The 24,485-nt window shown below is 67.9% G+C and overlaps 1 protein-coding gene across 1 annotated transcript in view; it reads right to left on the reverse strand.

Moving 5' to 3' along the window:
- Positions 1 to 24,485, reverse strand: part of MYO18A (myosin XVIIIA) — a 32,028-nt gene that overhangs the window by 5,297 nt on the left and 2,246 nt on the right. Inside the window, 40 exon segments of the mRNA XM_040532912.1 lie at positions 187 to 326; positions 426 to 611; positions 1,417 to 1,554; positions 1,727 to 1,810; positions 1,884 to 2,000; positions 2,208 to 2,321; positions 2,415 to 2,561; positions 2,641 to 2,745; positions 3,063 to 3,173; positions 3,501 to 3,701; positions 3,779 to 3,902; positions 4,933 to 5,087; positions 5,180 to 5,307; positions 5,403 to 5,514; positions 5,594 to 5,713; positions 5,800 to 5,889; positions 6,775 to 6,918; positions 7,388 to 7,516; positions 7,810 to 7,875; positions 7,957 to 8,066; positions 8,923 to 9,097; positions 9,099 to 9,164; positions 9,302 to 9,488; positions 9,569 to 9,728; positions 9,814 to 9,955; positions 10,762 to 10,848; positions 11,327 to 11,519; positions 11,612 to 11,702; positions 11,783 to 11,956; positions 12,481 to 12,492; positions 13,466 to 13,486; positions 13,841 to 13,985; positions 14,183 to 14,246; positions 14,327 to 14,427; positions 14,935 to 15,077; positions 15,229 to 15,439; positions 15,552 to 15,728; positions 15,804 to 15,913; positions 15,984 to 16,071; positions 17,438 to 17,473. Of these exon segments, the coding sequence (XP_040388846.1) occupies positions 187 to 326; positions 426 to 611; positions 1,417 to 1,554; positions 1,727 to 1,810; positions 1,884 to 2,000; positions 2,208 to 2,321; positions 2,415 to 2,561; positions 2,641 to 2,745; positions 3,063 to 3,173; positions 3,501 to 3,701; positions 3,779 to 3,902; positions 4,933 to 5,087; positions 5,180 to 5,307; positions 5,403 to 5,514; positions 5,594 to 5,713; positions 5,800 to 5,889; positions 6,775 to 6,918; positions 7,388 to 7,516; positions 7,810 to 7,875; positions 7,957 to 8,066; positions 8,923 to 9,097; positions 9,099 to 9,164; positions 9,302 to 9,488; positions 9,569 to 9,728; positions 9,814 to 9,955; positions 10,762 to 10,848; positions 11,327 to 11,519; positions 11,612 to 11,702; positions 11,783 to 11,956; positions 12,481 to 12,492; positions 13,466 to 13,486; positions 13,841 to 13,985; positions 14,183 to 14,246; positions 14,327 to 14,427; positions 14,935 to 15,077; positions 15,229 to 15,439; positions 15,552 to 15,728; positions 15,804 to 15,913; positions 15,984 to 16,071; positions 17,438 to 17,473 (4,904 nt within the window).

The following is a 24,485-nucleotide window of genomic DNA, read 5'->3' on the forward strand; positions in this document are numbered from 1 at the left end:
GATGCACGCGTGCAGCGATGCACGGATGGATGGATGGACAGATGGATGGACAGATGGACGGACAGCACCCTGCCAGGGCCGGGCAGAGCCGAGGGCCCCCCCCTGTGGCGTTTCAGAAGTGGCGAGGAGAAGCGGTGAGCCCGGGTGAGGTGCCCCATGCGGGAGCCAGGCCCGGGGCGCGCTCACCTGTTGATGAGGTCCTCGTTGCTGTCGCTCTCCATCTCGTCCTCGATGGCAGCCTGCAGGTCCCCGATGCGCTTGAAGGCCAGCTTCAGGTCCGACTGCAGGCTCTGGTTGGCGGCTTCCAGGCTCTCCAGGTCCATCTCCTGCGGGGACGGTGTGGGGTGAGCATCGGGGGCGTGGGGCGCAGGGACCCCACTGGGCTCGCAGCCCCTTCGGGGGGTGCTCCGGAGCGATGCCCTCACCAGCTCGTGCTTCTTGCGGCTGGCCTCCGCCTCCTTCTTGGCCAGCTCGCCCATCTCCTCCTTGACGTCGCGGAGCTGCCGCTGCAGCCGCTTGTTCTGCTCCTTCTCCCGGTTCTCGGCGGCCGCCCGCTGGTCCCGCTCCTCCGTCAGCTTCTCCATGTTCTCCTTGAGCCGCGTGGCCAGGCTCTGCGGGGCATCCGTGCGGGTTCGGGGGCAGCTGCAGCATCCTCCCTTGCACCCCGATGCCCTGGCCCCCCCGGGTACCCCCAAATTGCAGCAATACCCACCCACCAGCTGCGGTTACGGTGGCTCAGCACGGGTGCTGTGCCACCCTCCCCAAGGGCTCGCACGAGGACGGATGCCGTCCCCATGAATTTACATGAGGGGATGGGAAGGAGGCGGGAGGAAGAGCGGCATCTCCGGGAGAAACCCCCCCCCCGGGCCAGGGAAGGGGTAGAACAACTGCAAGGGCTTTGGTGAATTGGAAAAATAGATTTAACTTTGTGTGAAGTAATTACAGCATGTAACGTAGGGAAAAAATAGCTTCCATTCTCCACCAGCCGCTGAGCCAGCCGCTGCATATTTATGGCCCCGGCAGAGAGAGCGGGAAGGGAAATAACAGCTAGGAAAATATTAAGAGGAGAGCTAAGCTGCTCAGCTCCCTCGGCAGAGAGCTGCAGAGGCAGAATATAAAGCAGGCTGCGTTTAGCAGGGCCGGGAGAGTCTATAATTTCACTTAGTCGATGCAGGGAAACAGCAGCACTTTGCCAGGCCGGGTGGCGGATTACGGTTATCAGCGCCCGCGGGAGCTTCCCTGGTGGGGTTGGCAGCACTGCGGCCGCATGGGGGGTCCGGGGATGGGGACACTGGGGATGTCCCCAGGGGACCCCTGGGTTTCTTCGTGCCTTGGTTGCATTGCCGTGGCAGCTCCGTGGGGACTGGGGATGTGTCGGACCCAGCCTGTGTCTGTTAAGGAGGTGCCTGTGCCTACCTCCAGGCGCTTGACTTGCGTCCGCTCGAACTCCAGCCTGGTCTCCAGCTCGCGGATCTTGGCCTCCTGCCGGCTCACCAGCGACTTGTCCACCATGGACTGCTCGAGGAACTCCAGCTGGCTCTGCAGTGCTTGCAGCTGCGGGCAGGCAGCCTCAGTGCCAGCTCCCTGCCTCCCCCTGTGCCTTCCCCCCCTGCCATCCCCGCGGAGAGCTCCGGGGACCCCCTGGGAAAGCCCCTGGGATGCTGGGGGAACCCATACAGCAAGCAGAGGGTTTCTGGATCCCCCCACCCCCAGCTTTGCTCCACACCTTCTCCTGCAGCTCCTGCTTCTCCTTGTTGACCTCCTCCAGCTGTGCCTGGAGGTCGTTCATCTGCGCCAGGTCCCGGGATGCCTGCGGGATGAGCCAGGCCATTAGTGGGGCCGGCAGGGGACCGGCGTTACGGGGTGCAGGGGTTCCCCTTCACCTGGGCCACCGCCGCCTTGTGCTTCTTCATCAGCTCGTTCATGTCCTCCTGGTCCTCCTCCAGGCGACTCTGCACCTCGTTCTTCTCCCGCTGCAGCCGGCTCAGCTGCTCTTCCAGCTGGGGGGAAAAACAGCGTCTCCCGCTGTGCCTCCTGCCCTCCTACACCTGGCCGAGCCCCTGGGGAGGGGGCACCCACCCTGGCGTCCAGCAGGGACTCCCCAAAAAAAGCCCCAGAGGGTGCAGGCTCATCCCGCTGGCGTGGGGAAGGGGTCTCCCCCCGGGGCACGTCCCCAGCACGGCACGGCGCACCCCGAAATCACTTACGGCTGCCTTGGCTTTGGAGAGGTCATCGATCTGAAGGTGGAGGTCTTCAATCTCCACCTCCATGGACTTGCGGGCCTTGACGGCGGCCGCGCAGGTGAACTCGGACTCCTCGAGCTGCAGGGACAAGGCTCAGCACCCGGCCAGGGGCACGGGGACATCCCCAGCCCCTCAGGGGCCGCGCCGTGGGGGCGGCCAGCCTGGACGCACCTGGTTCTTGAGCTGGGCGATCTCCCTCTTGCTGGGCGCGTTGTTCTTCAGGTGGTCCAGCATGATCTGCGCGTCGGCCAGCAGCGCCTTCGTCCTCTTCAGGTCGCGGCGCAGGCGCTTCTCCGTCTCGAAGTCCCTCTGGTTGGCCTGCACGGGAGGGAAAGCCGTGCCAGGCACCGCGCTGCGGCGACCCCCCCCGCGACACCTCGGTGTCCCCATGCCCTACCTGGTCACTGACAGCAGATAATTTGCTCTCCAGCTCCCGCTTCTCTCTCAGCACCTTCTGCTTGTCCTCGTACTCCTCCTCCAGCTGCACCTCCATCTGCTTCAGCTGCGGAGAGCCCGGGGAGCCCGGTCAGGGGGGATGAGGACGGGGACACCCCCCCGCAACGTGTGCCACGTGCCCTGGGGACACGGGGTGACCCCTTGGGCTGGACACGGCGAGCACCCGTTTGCGCAATGGGCGGCGTGATGCCCAGCGTGCGAGCGGGACCGGTCGGACCTGCCAAGCCTGCCGGAGCCGGGCAGCGGGCGCGTGGGAGCCGGGCGTTGTGTGATGGTGTCCCCAGCGCCTCCCCAGCACCCAGATGGGGCACGGGACGCATCCCGGCTTCCCCCTTGGGCAGCAGGGCCGTGGCCAAGCCCTACCTTCTTCTGGCACGACTGCCGAATCTCCTCCACCTCCTCGTCGCGGCTCTCCACCTCCTTGGCGTGGGTCTGCCGCAGCCGCTCCATCTCCATCTCGAGCCGCAGCTTGGCCTGGAAAAAAGGGGGGAGAGGGGGGGCGGTAAGAGCCAAGGGGACACGGGGACGCCCCCACGCCGCTGCCCTGCTCACCCAGTAAGCCCCCTGCTCCTCGGCTGACCGCGCCGCCCGCCCCGTGGTGACCTGCCGTGCCATGGTGGCGGCGCCAAGGGCCGGGAGCTGCGTCCGCAGCCGTAGCCTGGCCTGACGCCGGGGTGAGGGCGGTCGCCTCCGCTCACCGGGCAAGCCCGGCCCAGGTAATGACAGCCCTGCACGAAACCACCCCGCCCAGAAACCCACGCGCACGCGGGGCGGCCGAGCCCTCGCCCCTCCCCGCCGTACCTGCTCCAGCATCTGGATGGTGCCAGCCTGCTCATCCAGTTCCTCCTCCTGGTCCTTCGCCTTGGCCTCCAGGTCCCGCAGCTGCTTCTTCACCTTGGCGAGGGACGCCTCGTCCTTCGACTCCTGGCAGGAGATGTCCTGCAGCTCGGCCTCCAGCGCCTCCGCCCGCTGCGTCAGCCCGGCGATGTCCGAGTCCTTATCCTGCGGGGACGGGGAGCGGCGGTGAGCCGGGGGGGGTGCCCGGCGCGGCGAGCGGCGAGGTGCCGGGCGCCTCTCACCTCCAGCAGCTGCTTGAGGCCGAAGACCTCGGCCACCAGCACGTCCTTCTCGCGGCTCAGCTTCTCCCGCTGCAGCCTCTCCCGCTGCGCCTCCTCGTGCGCCTGCGAGAGCTCGCCGTCGAATCTGTGCGATGAGAGCGCGGCGTGCTCAGCACCCCATGCCCCTGCCGGCCCCGCTCCACCCGGCATCGCTGCCAGCAGTGCTGGTTACGAGCCCTTTCGTTTCCAGCACGCACAGAGCGGGGAGATGCTCGGAGCAAATCCTCCCAGCACCTTCACCCAACAGCTCATCGGGAGCGCGGTGCTTGCGGTGCGCACCCGAGCAGCCTCAGCAGCCTCCCCATGGGGCTGGCGCGTGCCAGTGGGACCGTGGCTGCTGGTGGTGGGGGCTTGGCTACACAGGGACGGCTGCTTGAAGCAGGACGCAGAGGGGCTATAATGCACAGGGGTCTCCAGCAGAGAGGGGCTCTTGCAATGTCTTGGCTCCCTGGTCCCATCCCCGGGGAGCCGCAGGGACGTGAGCCCCTGGCATGGCAGCGCTCAGCCCCTCCCAACGCCCCCAAAAGAGGATCAGAGGGGTTTGCTCTGAAATCGCTGCCTCTGGGGCTTGGAAAATAACCCTGCACTTGGGTTTGTGACCTGTGTTACACACCCCGGCAGCTAATCCCCATTTTTCTTCGCGCTGGGTAATAAACAGCTGCATTAACACAGACTCCAATCCGCGGAAATTGAAATTAATTAGATTGGATTCTCTCGCTGTATTTGTGTGTGTGATCATTACCATAATGAGATGAAAGCGTCCCTGCTGCTTAATAACGTTAGCAAACTTTGGGGCTGGGAGAGGAGATGGGAAGAGAGCGGGTGCCGAGCAGAGCCACAGGGCACAGCCCCACTCGGGGGCTAGCTCAGCCCCGGACCCCCGGGGGGCAGCAGGGTCCCCCACATGGGGAAGGGGCTCCCCAACCCTGAGCATCCCCCACACCGCATCCCAGGGAAAAGGGAGCCTCATCTTCCCCGTGCAAAGCGCCTCGCCCAAGCAGGAGCTGGTGAAGTGCCCAAATCCCTGCTAAAATGGTAAAACCGCGCTGCGAGAGGCTCCGAGAGCCGCCCGGCGGGGGTGCCACCACCCCGTCCCCGTCCCCACACCACCCCACCTCCGCTGCTTCTTCTCCAGGTCGTGGTTGCGTCCCTGCTGGCCCTCGAGGTGCAGCTTGGTGTCCTGCAGCTCGGACGCCAGGCGCTGGCACTTCTTCTTCAGCTGCTGCAGCGCCCGCTGGCCCTCCTCGCTGTCCGCCTGCAGGTCCGCCAGCTGCGGGCAGGGGCAGGCAGGGTGCTCAGGGCCATGGGGTGGGCAGGGGGGGTGGAAATTGGGGGGGGGTCCCGGGGCAGAGCTCCACTCACCCTCCTCTCCAGCTGCCTCTTGCCCTGCTGCTCCACCTCCAGCTTGTCCTCCAGCTCCTGCTGCAGCCGCTTCTTGGTGAAGTCGATCTCCCGCACCGCCCGCTCGTATTTCAGCCGCCACTCGCCTCCTGTGCGGGGGTCACCGGGGGGCTGCGGCGGGCGACGCTCCGCGGGGCACCCCGGGGTGCACCCGCGGCTTTGGGTGCCCGCGGTGCGACGGTACCTGAGTCGTCGTCGTCCAGCTCCCCGTTGAGCTCGGCTGCCCGGATGAGCCGAGCTTCCATCACCTCCATCTCCATGGACTCCATCTGCTTCTTCAGGGCATCGTACTTGGCCTGCCAGGGGACACGGCTCCGGTGAGCCCCGCGGGGACCGGGAGGCGCCGCGGGGCCGGGCAGAGGCGTGGTTGGTTACCTGCAGGTCCTTCATCTCCTTCTCGGCCCGGAGCCTCTCGGCCGTCTCGGCGTCCAGCAGCTGGGAGGCCGACTCGCCCGTGTTTCGCTCGTCCGTCAGCTCCGACGTCAGCTCCGTGATCTGGGGGCAGCGGGGACGTGGCGGGGGGGGGCAGGCAGCGGGGCTTGGGGACGCTCTGCGCCCACCCGGGGTCGGCTGGGACCTACCCTGCTCTCCAGGCGGTCGCTGTTGAGCCGCAGCTCGTTGCGCTCCTTCTCCACCTTCTCGAGCTTGCTCTTGAGCTGCTGGATCTCTTCCTGCAACACAGCGGCGGGCGGTGAGGGAGGGGGCAGGCGCCACGGGAAGGGGCTGGCAGGCACGATGCTCTGCACCCCCAGCCCCACCCCGGCACGGGGAGGGCTGGGTGGGGGCTCCCCAGGGCTGGGAGGCGCTGGCGGTGCGGGGGCTCTCCCCTGCCAAGGGCTGGGCAGGGACTTTCCCCAGCCTGCGCTGGCTCCGCCGGCCAACTCCAACCCCATAAATGGTGCCGAAACACCCGGAGGCCACGCAAAGCCGGCCTCCGGCAGAGAGGGGGGTCCCCGCACCCCCCGGGAAAAGGGGTGGGAGCAAACAAAGCCGCTCTCCTCCTCCCCCAGCACCCAAAGGGTTTGGGGCACCCAGCCCAGGCGAGGAGGGAGGGGATCCTGGGGGGATGCCCAACCAGCACGGGGCTCCGTGCCCGTGCCGCCTGCCAGCTGCGAGCGCATCGCTCACTCCCGTCCCCTGGTGCCAGCAGGCAGGCTGGGGGGACAGGAGGGGACCTCAGAGCCCCCACCCCGGGCACCCGGCCTCGGCAGGTCGAGGTGAAAGCTGAGCCGGCAGCGGCTCCGTGCCAGGCGGGGGGGCACGGTGTCTGGTTGCCCGCACCGCGCGGAGGCCCCCGCACACGGTGCCCGGTTTCGTTTCCATTCTCCACGCCTTGTAACCGGGCTCTCCAACAGCCGCCTCTGGGGATGCTAATGACACGCTGCTTCGCAAATTAGGGGGCAATTCATGCTGGGGGGCACGGGGCAGCGGTGGCCCTGCAGCCCACCCTCCGTGGGGTCCTGCAGCCCACCCCGCTGTGGGTCCCTGCCCGTCTCCAAGGCGCACCCAGACCCATCCTGCCCCATCCCCGCCCCCCCCGGCGCAGCGGTACCCACGTCTTTGCCACGGATCTGGTCCTCGGTGAGCTGCACCTCGATGAGGGGCCGCACGGTGGTGAAGAGCTTCCACCAGGGCCAGTCTTTCACCCCCTTGTTCTTCTTGATGTTCTTCTGCACGCAGCGGATGGCCAAATCCTGGATCTGCGCGGGGGCACACGGCGTCGGCACGGCTGCTGTGGGGCGCCACCGGCCAAGCAGGACGCGCGGGTGCTCAGCACCCCCGCCGCCACCCCGGCGCACTCCCCTTCGTTAGCATGTGGGCTAATTGCTCCTGGCTTATCTGCTGTCCGATTACCTCCGGCACCCACACGAGCTAACCTCGCCGCGGGCGAGGCGCCGCCGCGGTGCCTATTTTACGCGCTCTTTAACAATAAAAAGCAGGAGCTGGCACGGCCGCTTCATCCCGGCACGGCACGGCAGCCCGGCGGGGCAGGACGGAGCCGACGGCCCCGGGGCTGGCCCCACGGCTCCCCACGGCTCCCCACGGCTCCCGGGCAGGGGGGGAGAGGCGGGAGGAGGAGGCGCTGGGCCAGGCGGCGGCAGAAAAGCTGCGCTGCCCATTTTAGGCGAAATTGTGCAGCGGAGCGGGGAGGGGAGAGGCGCCACGAACCTTCCTCTTCTTGAAGAGCTGCCGTGCCAGGAAGCCCCTGCACGCCGCCTGGAACAGGGTGATGTTCCTGCTCGTCTGCGCGTCCCGCTGCTCCTCCAGCCTGGCCAGCGAGCCCGCCCGGAAAAACACCTGCGGGGGGGAAAAAAAAAAAAGGGGGGGGAGAGATGCGGTGCCACCGTCCTGCTGCGCCGGCCGGTGGGGATGTGCCACTTGTGTCCCCTCATCCCCGCCACGTCCTCGCCCTTCCCCAGCCCCGCGGCCCCGTCCTGTGTGGGGTTTTTATTCGGGGTTTTTATTCCCAAGGCGCGAGGAATGGCGTGGGTGGGAGCGCACACTGCTGCCCTTGTGCCGCTGCGCCCACCCTGCCCTCAGCCAGACCCCAAAGCCTGCAGCGGGCAGGGACGTCCCCGGCGGGGTCCTACCCGGCTCAAGCCCATGTGGTAGCTGCTCTTCTCCAGGTCCAGCGACTCCAGGAGCTCCTCCACCGCCTGCGGGGAGGAAGGGGGAGGTCAGGAACAGGGTGCAAGACCCCAGGGCACGGGACCGCAAGGGGAGCCTGGCACGCGTACCCGCTTCTCGTCCACCACGATGTAGTTGCGCCCATGCTTCTTGGTCAGGTGCGGGGCCAGGACGTCGAAGCGCCGCCTGAACTCGGCGAACACCATGTGGTCGGGGTAGCCTAGGGGGGGAGCACAGTAGAGGGGGGCCGTGGGGCAGCCGGGATGCCGGGGGGATGGCCGGGAACAGCCCCGTGCCCCCGCACGCACGCTGCCCCCTCCCCTGTCCTTTGGGAGAACCGATGGGGCCACCCTGCGTGGAGCGAGACCTCCCCAGGACGGCTGCTGGAGGTTTTCCTTGGCCTTGTTGTTTAGTAATTTCGGCCAAGATGTGGGGTGAAAGCGGCCAGATTCCTGCCCCAGGGGAGAGCAGGGACACGTGTGTCACCCGTGCAAGCAGACGGGCCCCGCTACGGGTCCGGCCTGAGCCGCAGTTAGCTGCTGAGCCTGCACATCTTAATTAATGAGGGGGGTGCTGATGAAGAGGTTGACCCTGCCACAACCGGGGGGGTGTCACGGACATTGCTGCAGGGAGGTGTGCGCCCAGCATCGATTTCCAATGGCTGCAGGAAGGGTCCGGCCCCAAGGCACTAAACCCGGGCTCGGCGGCCGCACCCCCACCACTTGGCTGAGCGCGACCCGGCGCCCCCCTCCCCGTCGGGACCGGGGCCGGCTGCCAGCGGGATCGCTGCCAGCAGCCGGGCAGCACCGACACAGACACCCAAGTAAGGCCATGCCTGTCCCCGGCACCGAGCCCCGATGTGACAACAGCCCCGCGGGGGGAGTGGGGCCAGCCCCGCCGGGACGGGAAAAAGCTGGCAGCAGCCGGGCTCTGCGCGAGGACGCGTGCCAAAGGGGTTCCCCGCGGGGCCCCGCGCTGCAGACAGGGGATTTGCTCCCCCCCTGCCACGCTCTCCGCAGCCGGGATGCCTGTGGGTGGCAGGATTGGACCCGAATTGAGGACGGGGGGGGGCTCACCTTGGCGGTACATGCGGAGGGCGTCCAGCAGGCGGGAGCCGCGGAGCTGGGCGCGCAGGAGGGGCACGTCGAGCTGCATCAGCCCCGCGGCCTCGCAGTGCTCGGCCGGCAGCTCCAGCTCGCTGCCGCTCACCCGTCGGCACGGCAGCCCCCGGGGGTCCCCGCCGCCCCCCCGCCGCCTTGGGCAGGAAGCAGTGCACAAAGTGCAGCTTGGACTTCTTGATGCTGTCGATGAGGGCATCCTGCGGGGATGGGAGAGGGGTGACACGGGACAGTGCCCCAGCCGGACCCGGGGACCCACACCTGTGCCATCGAGCCGCTGCTGGTGGCCAAAGCAGGGTGCTGGGACCCCCCCACATCCCGAGGGCCCCCCACTCACCACTTGCAGCTTGATCTGGATGCACAGCGACTTCTTTTTGACGGCAGCCACGCCGGTGGTGAAGGTCTTGCGCATGCTGGTGGCCCGGCGCAGGGCCAGCTGCGAGCCCCCCTCCAGCCCCGCCACCGAGCCCGACAGCACCAGCGCCGACCCGCCCCGGCCCGCGAACAGGCTGCTGATGACCTTCCTGCGGGGCACGGAGGGGACGTCACCCCCAAAATCACCCCTTCCCCTGCTCCGTCCCCAGGCCCGGGGGACCCCACTCACTTCTGCGACTCCTGCAGCAGGACGGAGGCGTTTTGGGTGGCCGGGTTGTGCTTGACGTGGTTGAGCCAGCCCGTGGCATCGTACTCCACCCAGTTGGTCCCCGAGCTGTGGCCCAGGAAGAAGTGCCGGGGCTTGTCGCTGCGGAGCAGCGGGTCGTGCCCTGCGGGGAGACACGGCACCGCTGGGCACGGGCACTGCAGCCAGCTCAGCCGTGCAGCCACGCGGTGCCAGTCACCCCCCCAGACCTTTCTTGCCCCCCTCCTGGGGACCGTAGTAGGCAAAGAGCCGCTCCAGCAAGGTGTCCTCGCTGCCGCCCGGCTGCAGCGCCTCCTCCTCCAGCAGCCACAGCAGCCCCCGCGCCTCATCGGTGCGGGCCAGCGAGCGGACCTGAGGGTGACACCGCGTTGGTACCGGGACCGGAGGTGGGCAGGGACGGGGGGGGACCGGGGGAGACGCGGGGAGCATGCAACCTCCTCTGCTGTGAGCAGCGAGGCAAAGTGGCGCCACGTGAAACAGCCCCTGCTTAACGGGTACCTGGCAGGGAAAGAGTCAAACGTAACGCGCCAAGCTCGGTGGCGAGCAAAACGCTGCGCTCTGGCACCCCTGGGATCAAACCCAGTACGGGGCCAACGCCAGCAGCCTCTGCAGCCTCATCCAGCAGGGAACGGAGCACCCCAGGGACCAGGGCACCCCAAGGATGGGTGCACCCTGCAGAGCGGAGCACCCCAGGGATCAAAGCACCCCAGGGATCAAAGCACCCTGGGGACCGGAGCATGCCAGGGATTGCCCCAGGGCCATCCTGCCTGCATCCTCCCCTCCTGGGAGTGCCGGGGAGCACGGTGCCGGGGATGCACCAGGGATGCCCGCTGCTCACACGCTCAGTCACGCTCTCATTGCCAAGCACTTAGGAAATCACCTTTCCTTCCCATAATTACCGCTAAAAGGACAGCAAAGCAGCACGGCCGATGCTATCGCCGCGCCTAATGCTCAATAACCCGCCGTAATGGATGGCGGCGCGCACGGGGCCGCCAGCAGCCGCTCCGTTACAAAGAGGAGCAGCAGCAGCTGCCTCCAGCCCCGCTGTCCCGGCCCTCGTCCGTGCTGCGGGAGCGGGTTTTGGGGACGGAGGTGGCCGCAGAGAAGCTGGGTCACGGCCGGGACGGAGGCCGCGGGGAAGCGCCGTGGGTGCTTACCAGTGCCTGGTGTGAGGGCTGGTCTACAGTGGCTACAGAGCCCCAGGTAGCGGGCTCTGTGTCAGCCAGTGCAAGCTCTATGTTTTCCTGGAGAGGACGGACAGAGGAGCGATTAGTGCCTGTGTGACTGGAGATCAGCGTTAGGGCCCCCACGGGCCGGTCAGTACGTTAGTCTCAATCGGATCTAGACAGGAGACAGGGGTTTCCCGGGCGTCCCACCGCCCGGCTACTCCAGCACAGCACGGGAGAGGTACTGGGGGGAGCCAGGACACCAAAAAGGGTCCCTGTGGGCACCCAGGTGGTGCTGAGATGGAGCCACGGCCACCATCGCCCTCCCACCACCCACAGCAGCCCCCCCAGGGCACGTTTGCCGGCACCATTGGCGGTGGGAACCCCCCTGGAGACCCCTGAAGCAGAGAGCACGGTGTCAGAGCTGATTCGGTTGGACCTGGTCCCGAGCGACCACTGGTTAAGAAATTTGGGGAGCAGGGGGGGTGTCACAGGAGATGCTGGAGCAGAAAGGAGAGAGGAGAGGGTCACGGCACCCCCGGGGCGTCCCCGCTACCTCCTTGTAGCGCTCCAGCTCCTGAGCGAAGGTGCGCTGGTGGAAGAGGAGCTGCAGGCGCTCCTGGGCGTAGTTGTGGCACAGCTCCTCGAAGGTGGCCCCGCGGCTCTGCCCTACCACCTCGGGGTTCTGGGCCCCGGGGGTGTCCACCACCGTCACCGAGCACACCGAGTGCTGGCTCGACTTGAGCGCCCTGCGGGGGACAGGGGGGGACACGAGCGGGGTGGGTGGGTGGGTGCTGCCGGGCCTCCCCCGACACCCCCCACCCCAAATCCCGTCATGTACCTGTTGAGGAGGGAGATGAGGAGGGTGAAGAGCTCCGAGTACAAGCCCGCAGCCATGCCCTCCAGGCACTCCAGCGCCGTCAGCTTGGGACCTGGCAGAGGGGACGGCTGCGCCCTGAGTGTCCCCAGCCACGCGTCCCCCGGGGGCCACCAACACCTCCCCGTGCCCTACCTGTGCCGTCGCCCAGGCCCTGTTCCTCAGGGCCCTGTCGGAAGGAGGTGGAGCGCTGCAGCGTGCCCTTGGGCTGGTGCTTGAAGATGGAGGAGGAGAGCTCCTCCAGGCTGCAGCCCAGCAGGTAGGCGGCTTTCTGAGCCCACTCGTGCCGTGCAAACTGCTTCCTCCCGGCTGAGGGGGGGAAAAAGGAGGCTCAGCACCGGCTGCCCCATGTGCGAGGCTCTCCTGGTGCACCCCAGATGGTCACAGGATCCCCCACGGTGGGATGGGGACAGGGGTGGCACACAAAAGCCAACCCCGAGGCGGGGATGCTGTGCACGGCCGGCGCAGTGGGAGCTCGGGGCTTGCACGTGGCCAGCACCAAGAGGAAAATTTTGGGGCTCAATTCGAGGAGATGGGGAGTAAGTGGCTTTGCCCCTCTGGAAGGCAAAGCCGTGCTGGGGAGATGGGGACACCCCTCTCCATCACTGCCACCCGCAAGGCCCTGCGGTGACATGGGGCTCTGAGCCACCCTGGTGCGGGGACACGTCCCTGCTCGGCCACCACGGCGCAGTGGGACAGACCGCGGCTGCCAGACACAGACACACGGACACGGGGTGGGGAAGGGAGGTGGAAGCGGGTTAATGGGGACACGGGGGGACACGACGGTGGGATGGGGCAGGGAAGCCAGAGACGCGCGGAGAACAGGACTTTACCTTCGTCGGCGTCTGCATTGCAAAAGGGCAGCATGCACCATGCGAACAGAGACAGGGGTTAGCAACAACGGCACGCAGCAGCGCGGGCACGCGACGCGGGGACACCCTCCTGCCAAAACCTGCATGCACCGAGCCTGGTTCCTTCCCCCCGCCTCCCCGAGCACCGCCACGGTGAGATGCTGCAACCCGGTGCGGGGCCTGCCCCTGCACCACAGCAAGCCCCAACTGCACCGCAGGCACCCACTGCCCAGATCCGGCCCAAGGAAAAGGGGGCTGGTGCAGCTGAGCTGGTGCTGAGCGTCCCCAGGGCCCACAAGATGCAGGGAAGGCACCGGGAGCAGGAGTTGGGCTGGGATGCTTCCTGTGACCAGGATTTGGGGATGCTCCCCGTGACCCGGACCTGGGGATGCTCCCCCTGACCAGGATTTGGGGATGCCCCCAGCCACTCGCCGAGGCTCCCGCACCACCCGTGTCCCTGCAGCGGTGCTGCAGCGGGGCCCTGCTGCCCTCTAGTGCCTTGAAGCGCCCCTGGGACAACGCTGTGCCTGCTGAGCACCCAAAACCCTCTCCAAAACGCGGCACAAATGGGGCTCTCCGCCCATTCCCATCTCAATTCCGCCCCCCAAGCTGCTAAACCCCTCGATCCAAGCCCTCCTGCGAGCATGCAGACGAGCCCAGGGCAGGCAGCAAAGGGGGCTTCCAGCACCTCGGGGGTAACACAAGACCCCAGCGGGGAGAAGAGCAGCTGCAGAGGCACCCCGAGCCCCCCAAGCCAAATTCACCCACCCCCAGCAATGGAGAGGTGAACTGGTGCCGTCAGGGCAAGCCCACGGTGCACTCCCGTGCTGGGGTGCCAAGAGGTAACCCCAGGGCTACCAGACCCCAGCCCGGGGCTGCTCCCAGCACACCAGCAGCACCCCAAGCCCCTTTTTAGCCCCAAAACCACCACCAAGCCCGGAGCAGAGCCCCGCATGGCTCTGATTACCGGCTCCGTCTGCCAGTGGTTCTGTGGGGAGGACAGGGGAGGGAGCGGTGTTAGGTGGGGGGGGGGACACGCGTGCACCCTCCATGCTCCCTCGTCCCCAGCCCGACTCCCCGATGTGATGGGGCCAGGCCAGGGATTCGCTCTGGTGGTGCCCGGGGTGTTTGATCCCTGCTTGCTGGGAACTACCCCGCTCACCCCAACTGAGGGGACAAATCCAGGTGTCATGGAGCACCCAGAGCACTGCCCGTCAGCTTGCGCAACCCCAAAACACCCCCCGGAGCCTGTCTGCAAGGTGCAGAGGTGCCAGCATCAATCTGGACCCCGACCAGCCGGCAGACCTGAGCTCAGCTCATTAACGCGTCCCAGCCCCGTTACCTTTGGTGGCTCCGGCGGCCCCCAGGTGACAAATGGCCCCCAGGACGAGCCAGAAGGCTTTCTGCTCATCGCCGGAGATGCCCATCACCTTCATGGCAGCCTGCAGCTTGTTGAACTGCTGGGCTGCCTTCTGCTTCTCCTCGGGCTGCAGAGAGCGACGGGAGCCATCGGCACAGGGTGACAGTTCCCAGTGCCGCTGGCCAGGCCACGAGCACCCAGAGGGGCTGGGGACCAGCAGATGTCCCCCTGCCCGCGGGGACAGGGCCACCCTGTCTCTCCCATCTCCTTCCCCATGCCCCCACCCCGCTGCAGCCCCCTGCCCAGCCCCACAGCAGGCAGGACCTTGGCGAGGGGCACGATGCCGAAGACGTTGTTCTCCGCCAGGTGGTTGAAGTGGAGCTCGGTGCTGTTGGGAGAAACACCACCCAGGTTGGTCTCCGCGGTGCCAGGAGACCCCAGAGACCCCCGTGCCGGGGCCACGCTCACCGCAGGGCGCTGTCGGGGCAGGCCAGCAGGTAGTAGAAGACGTTGAAGGTGGCCTCGTTGGCCGGGCGCCGGGCGACACGGAGCTTCTCCAGCAGCAGCGTCTGGGAGAGGTCAGGAGGGTTGGGAACCGTCCCCAAGGGCCATGCTCCCACCAAGACCCCCGGTCCCAGCCTTGTCTTTGCTACCAGCCCAGGATCCCCTTTTTTTCTGAGTTCCCAAGGAGACGTGGAGGTCTCCTGGCCCTGCTGCAGGACGTTGCAGTAACGCAAACCCTGAGCATCTCCCCGGGGGTGCTGGGCTCGATCAGCAGGTGCACTGGAGCATGAAGTGGCTCTGTTGCAAGATAAAGGCTGTCATTATCACCCCTGGAGAAAGGCACTGTGCGAGCAGGGCTCATTCAGCAAGGAGAGGGAGCTGATCTCATCTGCGCTCCGCTCCCCGACTGGCTGCAAACAAAGCCACGAGCTCGACGCTTGGCTGCGAACACGGCCGGGCTGTCAGGAGCGGGGCTGCGGCAGAGCTCGCGTGTTAGAAAGGAGAGCTCGCAGGAGAAAACGCCCGCGGGACGGACCGGCTCCTGCGCCGAGGGGGCCGCCCCGGCCCCTCACCTGTACGGAGGCGGACGCCACCTGCCCAGCCTGGTCGAAGTCCAGGGAGATGATCTGGGAGAAGCGCGTGGCGTTGCCGTTCATGCTGGTGCTACTATTGCCAAAAGCCTCCAGGACGGTGTAGAGAGCCTGCCACTTCTCCGCTGCGAGGAAACAAGCGGGGCGGTGGGGTGCGCGTGGCCGGCGGCGTGCACGCGGCGAGGGCGCCGGCGGTGAGACAAGTGAGAGAGCAGCACCGTGACCGCGAAGCGAAGGCGTGCGGAGGTGGCGGGGGGCCCCGCGGCGCGCACTCACCGGAGAAGACCTTGCCGGTGCTGCCGGCGATGGTGGCGAGGTACTGGACGAGGTGCTGGCAGTTGGTGGTCTTGCCGCTGCCGCTGGCGCCCAGCAGCACGACCGCCTGGTCCTGGCGGCTCATCAGCATGCTGCGGTAGGCAGCCTGGGCCACGGCGTAGATGTGCGGGGACGTGTCCTCCCTGCGGCACCCCTTGAACATGTGCATGACCTGGGGGGAGAAGCGGGGGACGCTCGGCACCCTGCGGCCCTGCAGGAGCACCTCTGAAGGGTGACGCAGCTCCAGCGCCACCGGCACACGCCACCGGCCCCCCTGGCGTCACCTTCTCGGAGTACATGGAGGGGGAGCTCAGCGGGTTGATGACGACCATGGTGGGGCCGGCGTAGGTGTGGATGAGGTTGCCGCCGTAGCGCTGCCGCAGCGTGTGCAGGACGCTGGACTCGTTGAGGTAGAGGAGGCTGGCCAGGTCCTCCACGCGGTCGCAGGACGGGGGATTCGCCTGGGAGCGAGGCCGGGGGTCAGGCGGGGAACGGGGGTCCCCACCGCCCCGTGGCCCCCCATCCCGCAGCCCTACCTTCTCCACGTCGTCCTCCTCCACCTCCAGGACGGCTCCGTCGTGGTCCAGCTTCACCTTCACCTTGCCCTCGGGCAGGGCGCTGGGCTCCTCCGGCCGCAGCTGGCTGCCTGCGAGGGCACGCGGGGCTCAGCGGGGCCGTGCCGGGCACCCCTGCACCCTGGCCTCACCCCAACTCACCCAAGGAGAAGCCATCCTTGTGCACCAGCCACACCTTGTCGGTCTCATACCAAGCCTCCTCGGCAGCGATCTGCTCCTCCGTCTTGGCCTGCGAGACAGGGGGACGTGGGGCTGGAGGGAGCGTGGTGCCGTGCCACCTTCCATGAGCCCCGAGCCCTCCCGACACGTGTCCCCGGCTTGTCCGCTGCCCCGGGGACCCCAGTGGGCTTGGGGCTGCTGAGACCCCCTGTCCCTGCCACAGCTGGGGGTAGACACAAAGCCACAATGACCCTGGGATGCAGTCATCACAGACAACCCTGGTAAGCCTGGAGGGGCTGCGCTCCCAAACTGCAGCCCCGGCACCCACGACAGCCCTGTGCCACTCACACGGCATGCTGTGGGGACGCAGGACATGCTGCAGGGACACGGGGCAGGGACACAGGACATGCTGCGGGGACATGACGCAGGGACACAGGGCACAGCACAGTGGTGGCACAGTCCCATGGGGGTAGGTAAGGTCGGGCTGGCACAGCTGGCACGTGGGGGATGTCCCCGCTACCCGCGAGCAGGGCGAGCCCCAAAGCCAAACCTGAGCTGCAGCAGGGACGGGGCCAAAGGGGGCTGCCAGGACATCGTCCGCTTGTCCCTATCGAGGCCGAGAGACGGGGCGTGAGGGCGAGAAGGGTCACGCTCTGCCCCGCAGTGAGCACGGGAAGCAGCGGGGGGAAGCGAGCGGAGGCGTGCGGCGAAGTGCAGCCACCCCAGAGCCCCCGGCCACGCGGGTGCTGCTGGAGCCACAGCTGGGACAACTGCAGAGCAGCAGGTCCAGCACGGTGCTGGACATGCACGGAGCTGGGAAGGTGGCCACGAGGCTGGGTGGCCAAAGCCAGCACCCAGCGCAGGCTGGGGGTGAGTGCACAGCACCCGGGGCTGGAGGCGGCCCCGCTGCGCCGCATGCCCAGGATGCTCTGGTGCATGCCCAGCGAGGGCCGGCACAGGGACACGCGGGGAACCAGTGCGCTGCCTCCACTCCTGCACCTCTCACAGGCCCTTCTGCCTGGCTCTGCCCCTTCCCTCCCCGCTGTAAGCCCCTGCCCTCCCCGGCCAGGCTGAGAGACACCGTCACCCCGCTGCCTCCACCGACAGCACCCTCCCGGCGAGCCTGGGGTGCCTGGCTCTCTGCCATGTGCCCCGGCACGGCCACGGGGAGCCCGGAGCTGCAACCACCCTGCAACAAGTGAGCCCGGGGAGAGGCACCCAGCCCCGGCCGTGCCCTGCCGGCTCGGCTTGCTGCGGCCGAGGGAGCGCGATGGAGACACGGGGCCACCCTGGCCACTCACTGCAGCAGCCCTAGGTGGGGAAAGCCTTACGCTCCAGCACGAGGCGCGGGCGCAGACGCCAGCCCAGCGGCAGACAGAGGACAGCGGGAGGTTGCCAGCGGAGGCAGAGAGCTCCTGAGGACAGGGGTACGGTACCTGGCTGGGTGCCGGGGCGGAGGCCGCGGGGTCCAGCTGATGGCAGCGAAGGAGGAGGAGAGAAAGAAAAGAGGGGTGAGAGGCAGAGAGCAGCAACGGCACCGCGACGCCCCACGGGGCCCCGGCATGGCCAAGACCCCCAAGACATCACCCCAGCCGGGGCAGCTGTGCCCAGGGTGCAGTGGAGACACCGACACAGGGACACGGCACGGCGCTGCTGGGCGCTGCAGCTCCCCACGGCCACGCACGTTGCTTGGGGCAGCAATCGCCAAACCCACCAGCCGGCAGCACCCAGAGCGGGGCCACGGGGCTGGCGGCCACAACCGGCGGTGCAAACACCAAGGGAGAGCACGCGGTACGGACGGGGCAGCGTCCCCATCCAACACCAGGCACCGGGCCACGCACAATCACCGAACTCCCCCCCCGAATTACAGAAGCCATGAAGATCCTCTCCAGCCGGCGCTGCGCCTCCTCCGACGGGCTCAGCTGGGGAGCGGGGCCAGGGGCAGCCTGGAGGCAGAGCACTGTTAGCAGCGGGCTGGCACCGGCACATTGCCGGCACGGGGGACATCACGGGTGCTTTTTTTGGCCCTGAAGCCCACTGACACCACACAGGGAAGCTACCTTGCGCAGACCTACAGCGCCCTGCCCACCTGCAGCCATGCTGGGGCACCCACAGGCACCTAGCACTGCCCTGGACAATCCCTGGCAGGCGCCTGGCACCCCAAATCCCGGGTCCCTGCTCCCACGCACCTGCTGGGTGGGTCCCGGGGCGGTTTTCGCGGGGTTCTGTCGCTTCTCGCTGGGCTGCTGCTTCTTCTCCACACGAGCAGGGTGGGGAGACAAGGGGCAGCGTGATGTGGTGGCCGCAGCCTACCCAGCCGCACCAAAAGTGACCCCCCGCCCAGCACCGCACACCCCCGCACGCCCCCAAACCACTGCAAACCATGCTGGTGAGCTCACACCATGCTCCGCCGCCCGGGACGAGGCGTCCCTGCGGGTCGTGCCGCACACCCACGCCGGGTTAGAGCCGTGCACACACCGGTACCTTGTGCCTCTCCAGGGCGGTGGGTTTCGGGGCGGATGCCTTTGGCGGCTCCGCTTTCCCTCCCGAAGGCTGCGCCAGAGGCTCTGGCTTGGCTTTGGCACCCGGGGACACGGATGGCTTTGTGTCCCCCGCAGCAGGCGGGGAGCCCGGCGTGGCGGCTCCTTTGCCCCCGGAGGGCTCGGGGGACTTCTCCTCTCGCCTGTCTCCCGGCCGGAGCCGCGGGCGGTGCTCTTTGGTTTTGCCCTTGGCCATGAGGGTTTTGAGCCCCGCTGAGATCTCATCTTTGGGCTCTGGCTTGGCGGGGGCGGCCGGCACAGCAGGGGGCGGTGGTGGGGGTGCGGGGGGGGCCGGGTCCTCTTTTCTGGGGGGCGGCACGGGCTCGGGAGACTTGACGTCTCGTGCCGGCTCCCTGGCACCGCTGGCGTCCTCCCCCGGCAGGACTTTGCGCACCACCTTGCGCACCACCCGCACCACCCTGCGGCGGGACAGGCCCTGCCCGTCGTCCCCCTGCGCCTCGGTGCCCGCCGTGGGACCCTCGGGCCCGTTGGCGGCCCCGTTCAGCACCGGCTCCGGGCTCTTCCCTCTCCCCGGGGGCGGCTCGGGGCTCTTCGGGGGCTCGGGTTTTGGGGGTGCGGGTGCCGCGTCCTTCGCGGCGCTCGGGCTCTCTGGCTGCAGCCACAAAGATAGGTGTGGGTTAGAGGAGGTCTGATGGTGCCGTGCCCGCCGCTGTGAACCCCTGTGCCACGGGATGTGGCTGTGCTGGGCAGCTTGGGCTGGTGCTGGGGGTCCCAGAACAGCTCCTGGCCGGATTTCAGGCACCACAGGACGTGTGTCTGAGACATCCAGCCCCCTCCCTGAACCATCCTACAGCTCCCCACCAGGCCCAGGGAAAGGGGCGATGCCGACCTCCCCGGCCACGTGCCCAGGAGCCCGTCAACCCTCAGGCCACGGGAACGGGGGGGAATTCAGAGCACTCAGCCCACTTGGGGTGCTGGCAGACTGGCTGCAAGGCACGGGGCAATCTGCAAGATTTCCCCCTCCGACAGCTTCAGCAGGCAGCGCGGGAAGTGCCGCTGCTGCAGTAACTCAGAGCAAGCACCGAGCCTCCGTCCTGCCGGGCTCTGCAGGACAGGGACGAGCCCTGGTGAGCCAGAGGGGCAAAAATTGCTGTGACCTACAGCCGGGCACCCCTGTGGCCAGGTGCCAGCTCCCACCACCACCAAAACCACCCGCACCCCGCACGCTGCCCTATGTCAGCTGCAGGAGGGGGACGCTGAGCCCACGACCCCCCTAGGAGGTGCCACCGTGCCCCAGCCAAGGGCGAGCCCCATCCCGGCACGAAGCCCCCCTCCCCGTACCCTGCAGCACTTACAGCCCCGTCCTCCTTCCCGGGTCTTTTCACAGCTAAAGATTTGTCCTCGTCCTTAACCTGAGGGTCAGACAAACAAGAGGGGCGCGTTTCAGCCGCCACGGGGGGACGCGGCGACCCGGTGGGCTTGGTGCCGGCCGCCCGCTCCGGCAGCACCATGGGGAAAGGCACGCGGCCCGTCGCTCTCCGTGCTTTGGGGGGAGGAAGCCTTTGTGTGAGCAGGTGAAACAGCCCAAATTTGCAGCCTGCTGCTGAGCACGAGGCATCGGTCCGGCCCGAGGAAAGCACCACGGGTCCAGCCGAGCTGAGAAAAGGGGGCGAAGCTCCGAGGCGCGCCCTGCAAACCCCAAAGCGTGGCGCAGCCCCGCTCCCCGCTGCAGGAGGGGCTGCGTTGGCAACTGGTGAGCGGGCTGGTAAATAAAGCCCCTTCGCTCCTCCCCGCGCGGGCTTCTGGCTTTTCGCACGTTGCTCAACTTAGCTCTGACAGCTGAGCTAAACACAGCGCTGAGCAAGAGGCAAGGTGCGTGGGGGGAAAGCGATCCCGCCCGCCGCCAGCCCGGCGGCACAGCGCATGGAGGTGGCACCAGCTCGGCTCTGCGGGCTCAGCCTTGCCACTTCGGGGCGTCCCGGGTGGCGATGTCGAGCCCGGGGGGGTTCACACCGTGTTAGGGGAGGCACCGGCCACGCACGAAGCGGTGGTTAGTGTGTTAGTGGGTGCATTTGTGGCCGCAGCCGTGCAGTGGTGGGGTGCGGGGCGGCTGCCTGTTTGCTCAGAGTGGCACGAGGGCAGCTCGAGGGCCACTTGCTGAGCCTCCGTGCCGGGGGGAATTTTGGCCCTGGGAGCGCTGCTCTGGATGCGGCACAAGTGCTGGGCAAACGGGGGGAGCTGGTGGGCACCGTGGGGTGCGAGCAAACACGAGCAAGACTTCCCTTTTGCTCCCAGAACGCAAAGCGGGATGAGAAGGCCATGGCGATGTCTCATGGAGCCGCAGCCCTGGCTGGGGGAGAGAGGGAGAGGTGAGCGGGAGGGCTCTGGGGCCTCAGGACCCTGAGCTGACCCAGCCCCGCGCAGCGTCCGAGCAGACGGAGCCCATAGGAACCGCTCGGGGACAGGCACAGAACTCATTGTGCAAAAAAAGCCCCTTTGCTCATACGGCAGCACCGTGCCCATTTTCCCCCCGTGCCGGGCCAGCCCACTGCAGTAAGCAGCTGCGGGGTGAGGGAAGGGATATTTTCTGCCCTGGGCACGCACTCGGCACGCCGGGGGGCTATTCTGAGCCTGACCCCGCGCCAGCAGCCGGGCAGCCCAAGCAGGGACCCAGCGGGGTCTCCGAAACCCAGCGGGGCTGATCCGGGGCTGCCCATGGGGGATCCACAAAGCACCACCCCTGCCAGCACAGGGCACAGAGGGGCACCCAAACCACCCGTTTGGGGTCACAGCACCCTGTTCCCCCCATCCCCAGCTCCTAGGCCCCCTCCCACCCACCCAGGCACAGGGGTCTGGGTACAAACCTGCCCACAGAGCCCCCAAATCCTCTGCCCCCAGTGCCCTCCCCTCCATGCCGCACGGCACCAGCAACAGGGTCCCCTCCAGAAGCAGCCCTCGGCCACCACGGCGGCCCCCGTCCCACCGAGGGAGTGGCCCCCACGCGTCCCCCTCGGGGTCCCCCCAGCCGTGCCGGGGTCCCCACCTTACCGCGGGGCCGGCAGCAGGGTTCCCGGTGGGACGAGCACGGCACAGGGTGGTGGGAGAGGCGTGCGGCAGCGCGGGGACAGCTGGGCTGATAGGGCCACCCTAAAAATAGCCGAGGAATGCGAGGGCCCCGGCGGCGCGCGCAGCAGGCGGAGGGCGCACGGGGGGGAAGCTCGGGCAGCGGGGGCCTCTTCGCCGCCGGAGGAAGTGATGTGGGCCCGCGGCAGGCTGGCGCCGCGGGGGGAAGCGTCCGGCCCCCCCTGTCCCGCTGCCCGCCCCTGTGGAGCAGGAGCCGGGGAGGGACCCATGTGCCGAGGAGCGGGGTCGGGTGCTCCCACACCCGCCGTGGCCCCGCTGCTGCTTGCTGGAGGGGAGCGGCGTGTCGCTTTGCTTTGCCAAGAGCGTGGCAGCCCCCCGAAATGCTACCGGGGGTGGAAAGCCCTGTGCCCCATGGGGGGTGGCACAGGGGGGCTGTCCCCGTGCCGGTGGGACAGGGATGAGGGTCGGCACCGCAGTTATACCACGCCAGTCCAGCCGCCCCCAGCACGGCTCCCGGTACGGCCGCATCCACAGCAAAGCTCCCTCCGATCACCGAGGTCTCCCCGGAGGCACGGGACCGGCACCGAGGGCGAGTGAGGCCGGGGCCTCCCCACGCGGTGCGTGCCGGGAAGGGGCCGGCAGCAGGGAGCGAAGCGCAGCGGCAGCGCCACAGAAACTGCCCCAAACCACGAGGAGACGCGCGGCGGGGGCAGCGAGCACGGAGCAAGGGCACGGCGGGGATCCCGGGCGGTATTTGAGCAGGTCCCTGCTCGCCCTGGGGACACACACACATATCCCTGCCTGAGGCCACATCCCTTCTGGCCCCGCACGGCGGCCCCAAACCCTCGCCACTCGCCTCACCCAGGGCACGCACCGGGGACAGGTGACAGGAACGCCCTTGGCAGGGCTGCCGTGACGTGGCGGAGGGTGCCGGCGGTGACACCGGTGTCCCCAGGGAGCGCCGGCGGCAGCCACGGCGTTAGTCGCAAAGGGGTCACGGTCACAGCCGTGACAGCAGGAATCACCCCGACCGGAGGCACGTGGCTTCGCCTGGAAGTCGGCGCACGTGGGCTCCAAGGGGCACGGACTCCTCCCCGGCGAGCCCAGCACACACGGACCCCTGTGATGAGACCCGAGGGGTCCCGAGCATCCCGGCCACAGAGCTGGGAAGGGCCCGGTGCCCGTGGGCTGCCTCCACAGGGACGCACAGCCTGGGTGTGAGGGGATGATGCACCAGCCCCATGGCCAAGCCCACTGGGCACCGCAGCCCCTTGGGGCTCCCTGTGCTGGGGCCGCCCTGCCAGCACTGTCCCCATGGCAGAAGAAAGGACAGATTGAGAGCTTTCCACGGAGAACACACGTAAAGAAGGAGGAAGCACATCGGGGGCACTGCAAATCCCACAGCCCCCACCCCGCAGCCCCCAGAGCCTCCCCAACACCCCGGTTCGGGGACCACACGTGTCCCACCACCACGTGCACCCATGTCCCAGCACCCCGGCGGGACACTGGGCGCAGCAAGGAGCTGGCAGCCAGCCGTGCCACGGCACGTCGGCCGTGCGCCCCGGGTGCCGGCGGGCGAGCGAAGGCCGGCGCGGGCAGCCAGGGCACGCGGGGCGCGCCGGCACGGCCGCCGGATGCCTGTGGTCTGGCTGAAGTGCTGGAGCGGTCGGGCGCGTTTCTGGAATATTTCTGCCCCACCAGAGCCGGACGGCGCATGCCTAGGCCCTGCCCGAGGAATTTCGACGGTAAATAAATAAATAGGAGCGTGGAGCCCAGCCAGACCGGCTGCCCAGCGCCGGGAGCGCAGCTGGGACACGGTGGGGCTTTCCTCCGGTCCCCACCAGCCGTGCCGTGCCACCAGCCAGACCCCATGAACCCCACAGCGTGGTTGGGGCTGCCCAGAGCACCCCAAGCATCGCACCCTCTGCCTCCTGGCCCTGCCTGGCTCCAGCACGTGTCCCCACCTTGGGGACAGGCAGAGGGACAAGGGCAGCTCGGTGGGGCCCCTCCGTAGAGGGGTTAAACCCCGGCACCTTCCCTGCTCCAGCCGGGGAGGGGCTCCCAGAGCAACAGCCCAAAATATGTCTATAATTTCCTGTTTCAAAAAGGATCATTTTTATTTAAATTAGGACCAGAAACATTCCAGGGAGCTTAGCTGGGCCTGGGGGAGAGCCGGGCCTCCCTGCGCGCGCCGGCACCTTGCACGGCCCCCGGCTGCGCCCGCTGCCCGCCCCAGCTCCCCGGCACGGCCGGTGGCACCAGCTCCACCTGCAAAGCCACAGCATGTCCCTCCGTGTCCCTGCTGAGGGTCAAGGGTCCCCAGCAAAGACGCGGGACGAGCTCACACGGAGAGGTGCCCCTGCCCCGAGCCGGAGGAAACGGCCGGGGAAGACGGGGAATGACCGCGAGCCCACAGGGCTGGGGACGGCGGTGGGGAGCTGGCTGCAGCCCAGGCGCCCGCCCCGTTACGCTGCGTATCCTGAAGATAAGCAGCGGTCTGTGGTCAGCGCACGGGACGGCTCCTTTCCAGGAACTGTTCCTGCCATGATTTATGATTTATGCTTTAACCCCCTGCAGGCGCTGACCCCGCAGCACTGAGCTTGGCTTCGTCGCAGCACAAAGGGAACGGCACCGCTGTTACCGAGCACAATGCGCCCACCGCAAAGCCCTGACAGCCTCCCCTCGGCTTTCCGGTGGCTTTTTGGAAAAGTAAAAGCCGGAGAGGCATGGGGGAGGCAGAGGGAGGGCAGGCAGAGAGCTCTCCTTGTGCTCTCCATGCACGGTGGGAGCAGATAGCTGCTGCCCGCACATGCTGGCCGTGCCAGCACCTGCTACGAGGCCGTATGCTGCGGCTTCTCCCCCGCAGCCCCGGCTGCTCCAAGGGCACCGGCTTTTCCTC

The sequence above is a fragment of the Cygnus olor genome, chromosome 20 (assembly GCF_009769625.2).
Source record: "Cygnus olor isolate bCygOlo1 chromosome 20, bCygOlo1.pri.v2, whole genome shotgun sequence".
Classification (NCBI taxonomy): domain Eukaryota; kingdom Metazoa; phylum Chordata; class Aves; order Anseriformes; family Anatidae; genus Cygnus; species Cygnus olor.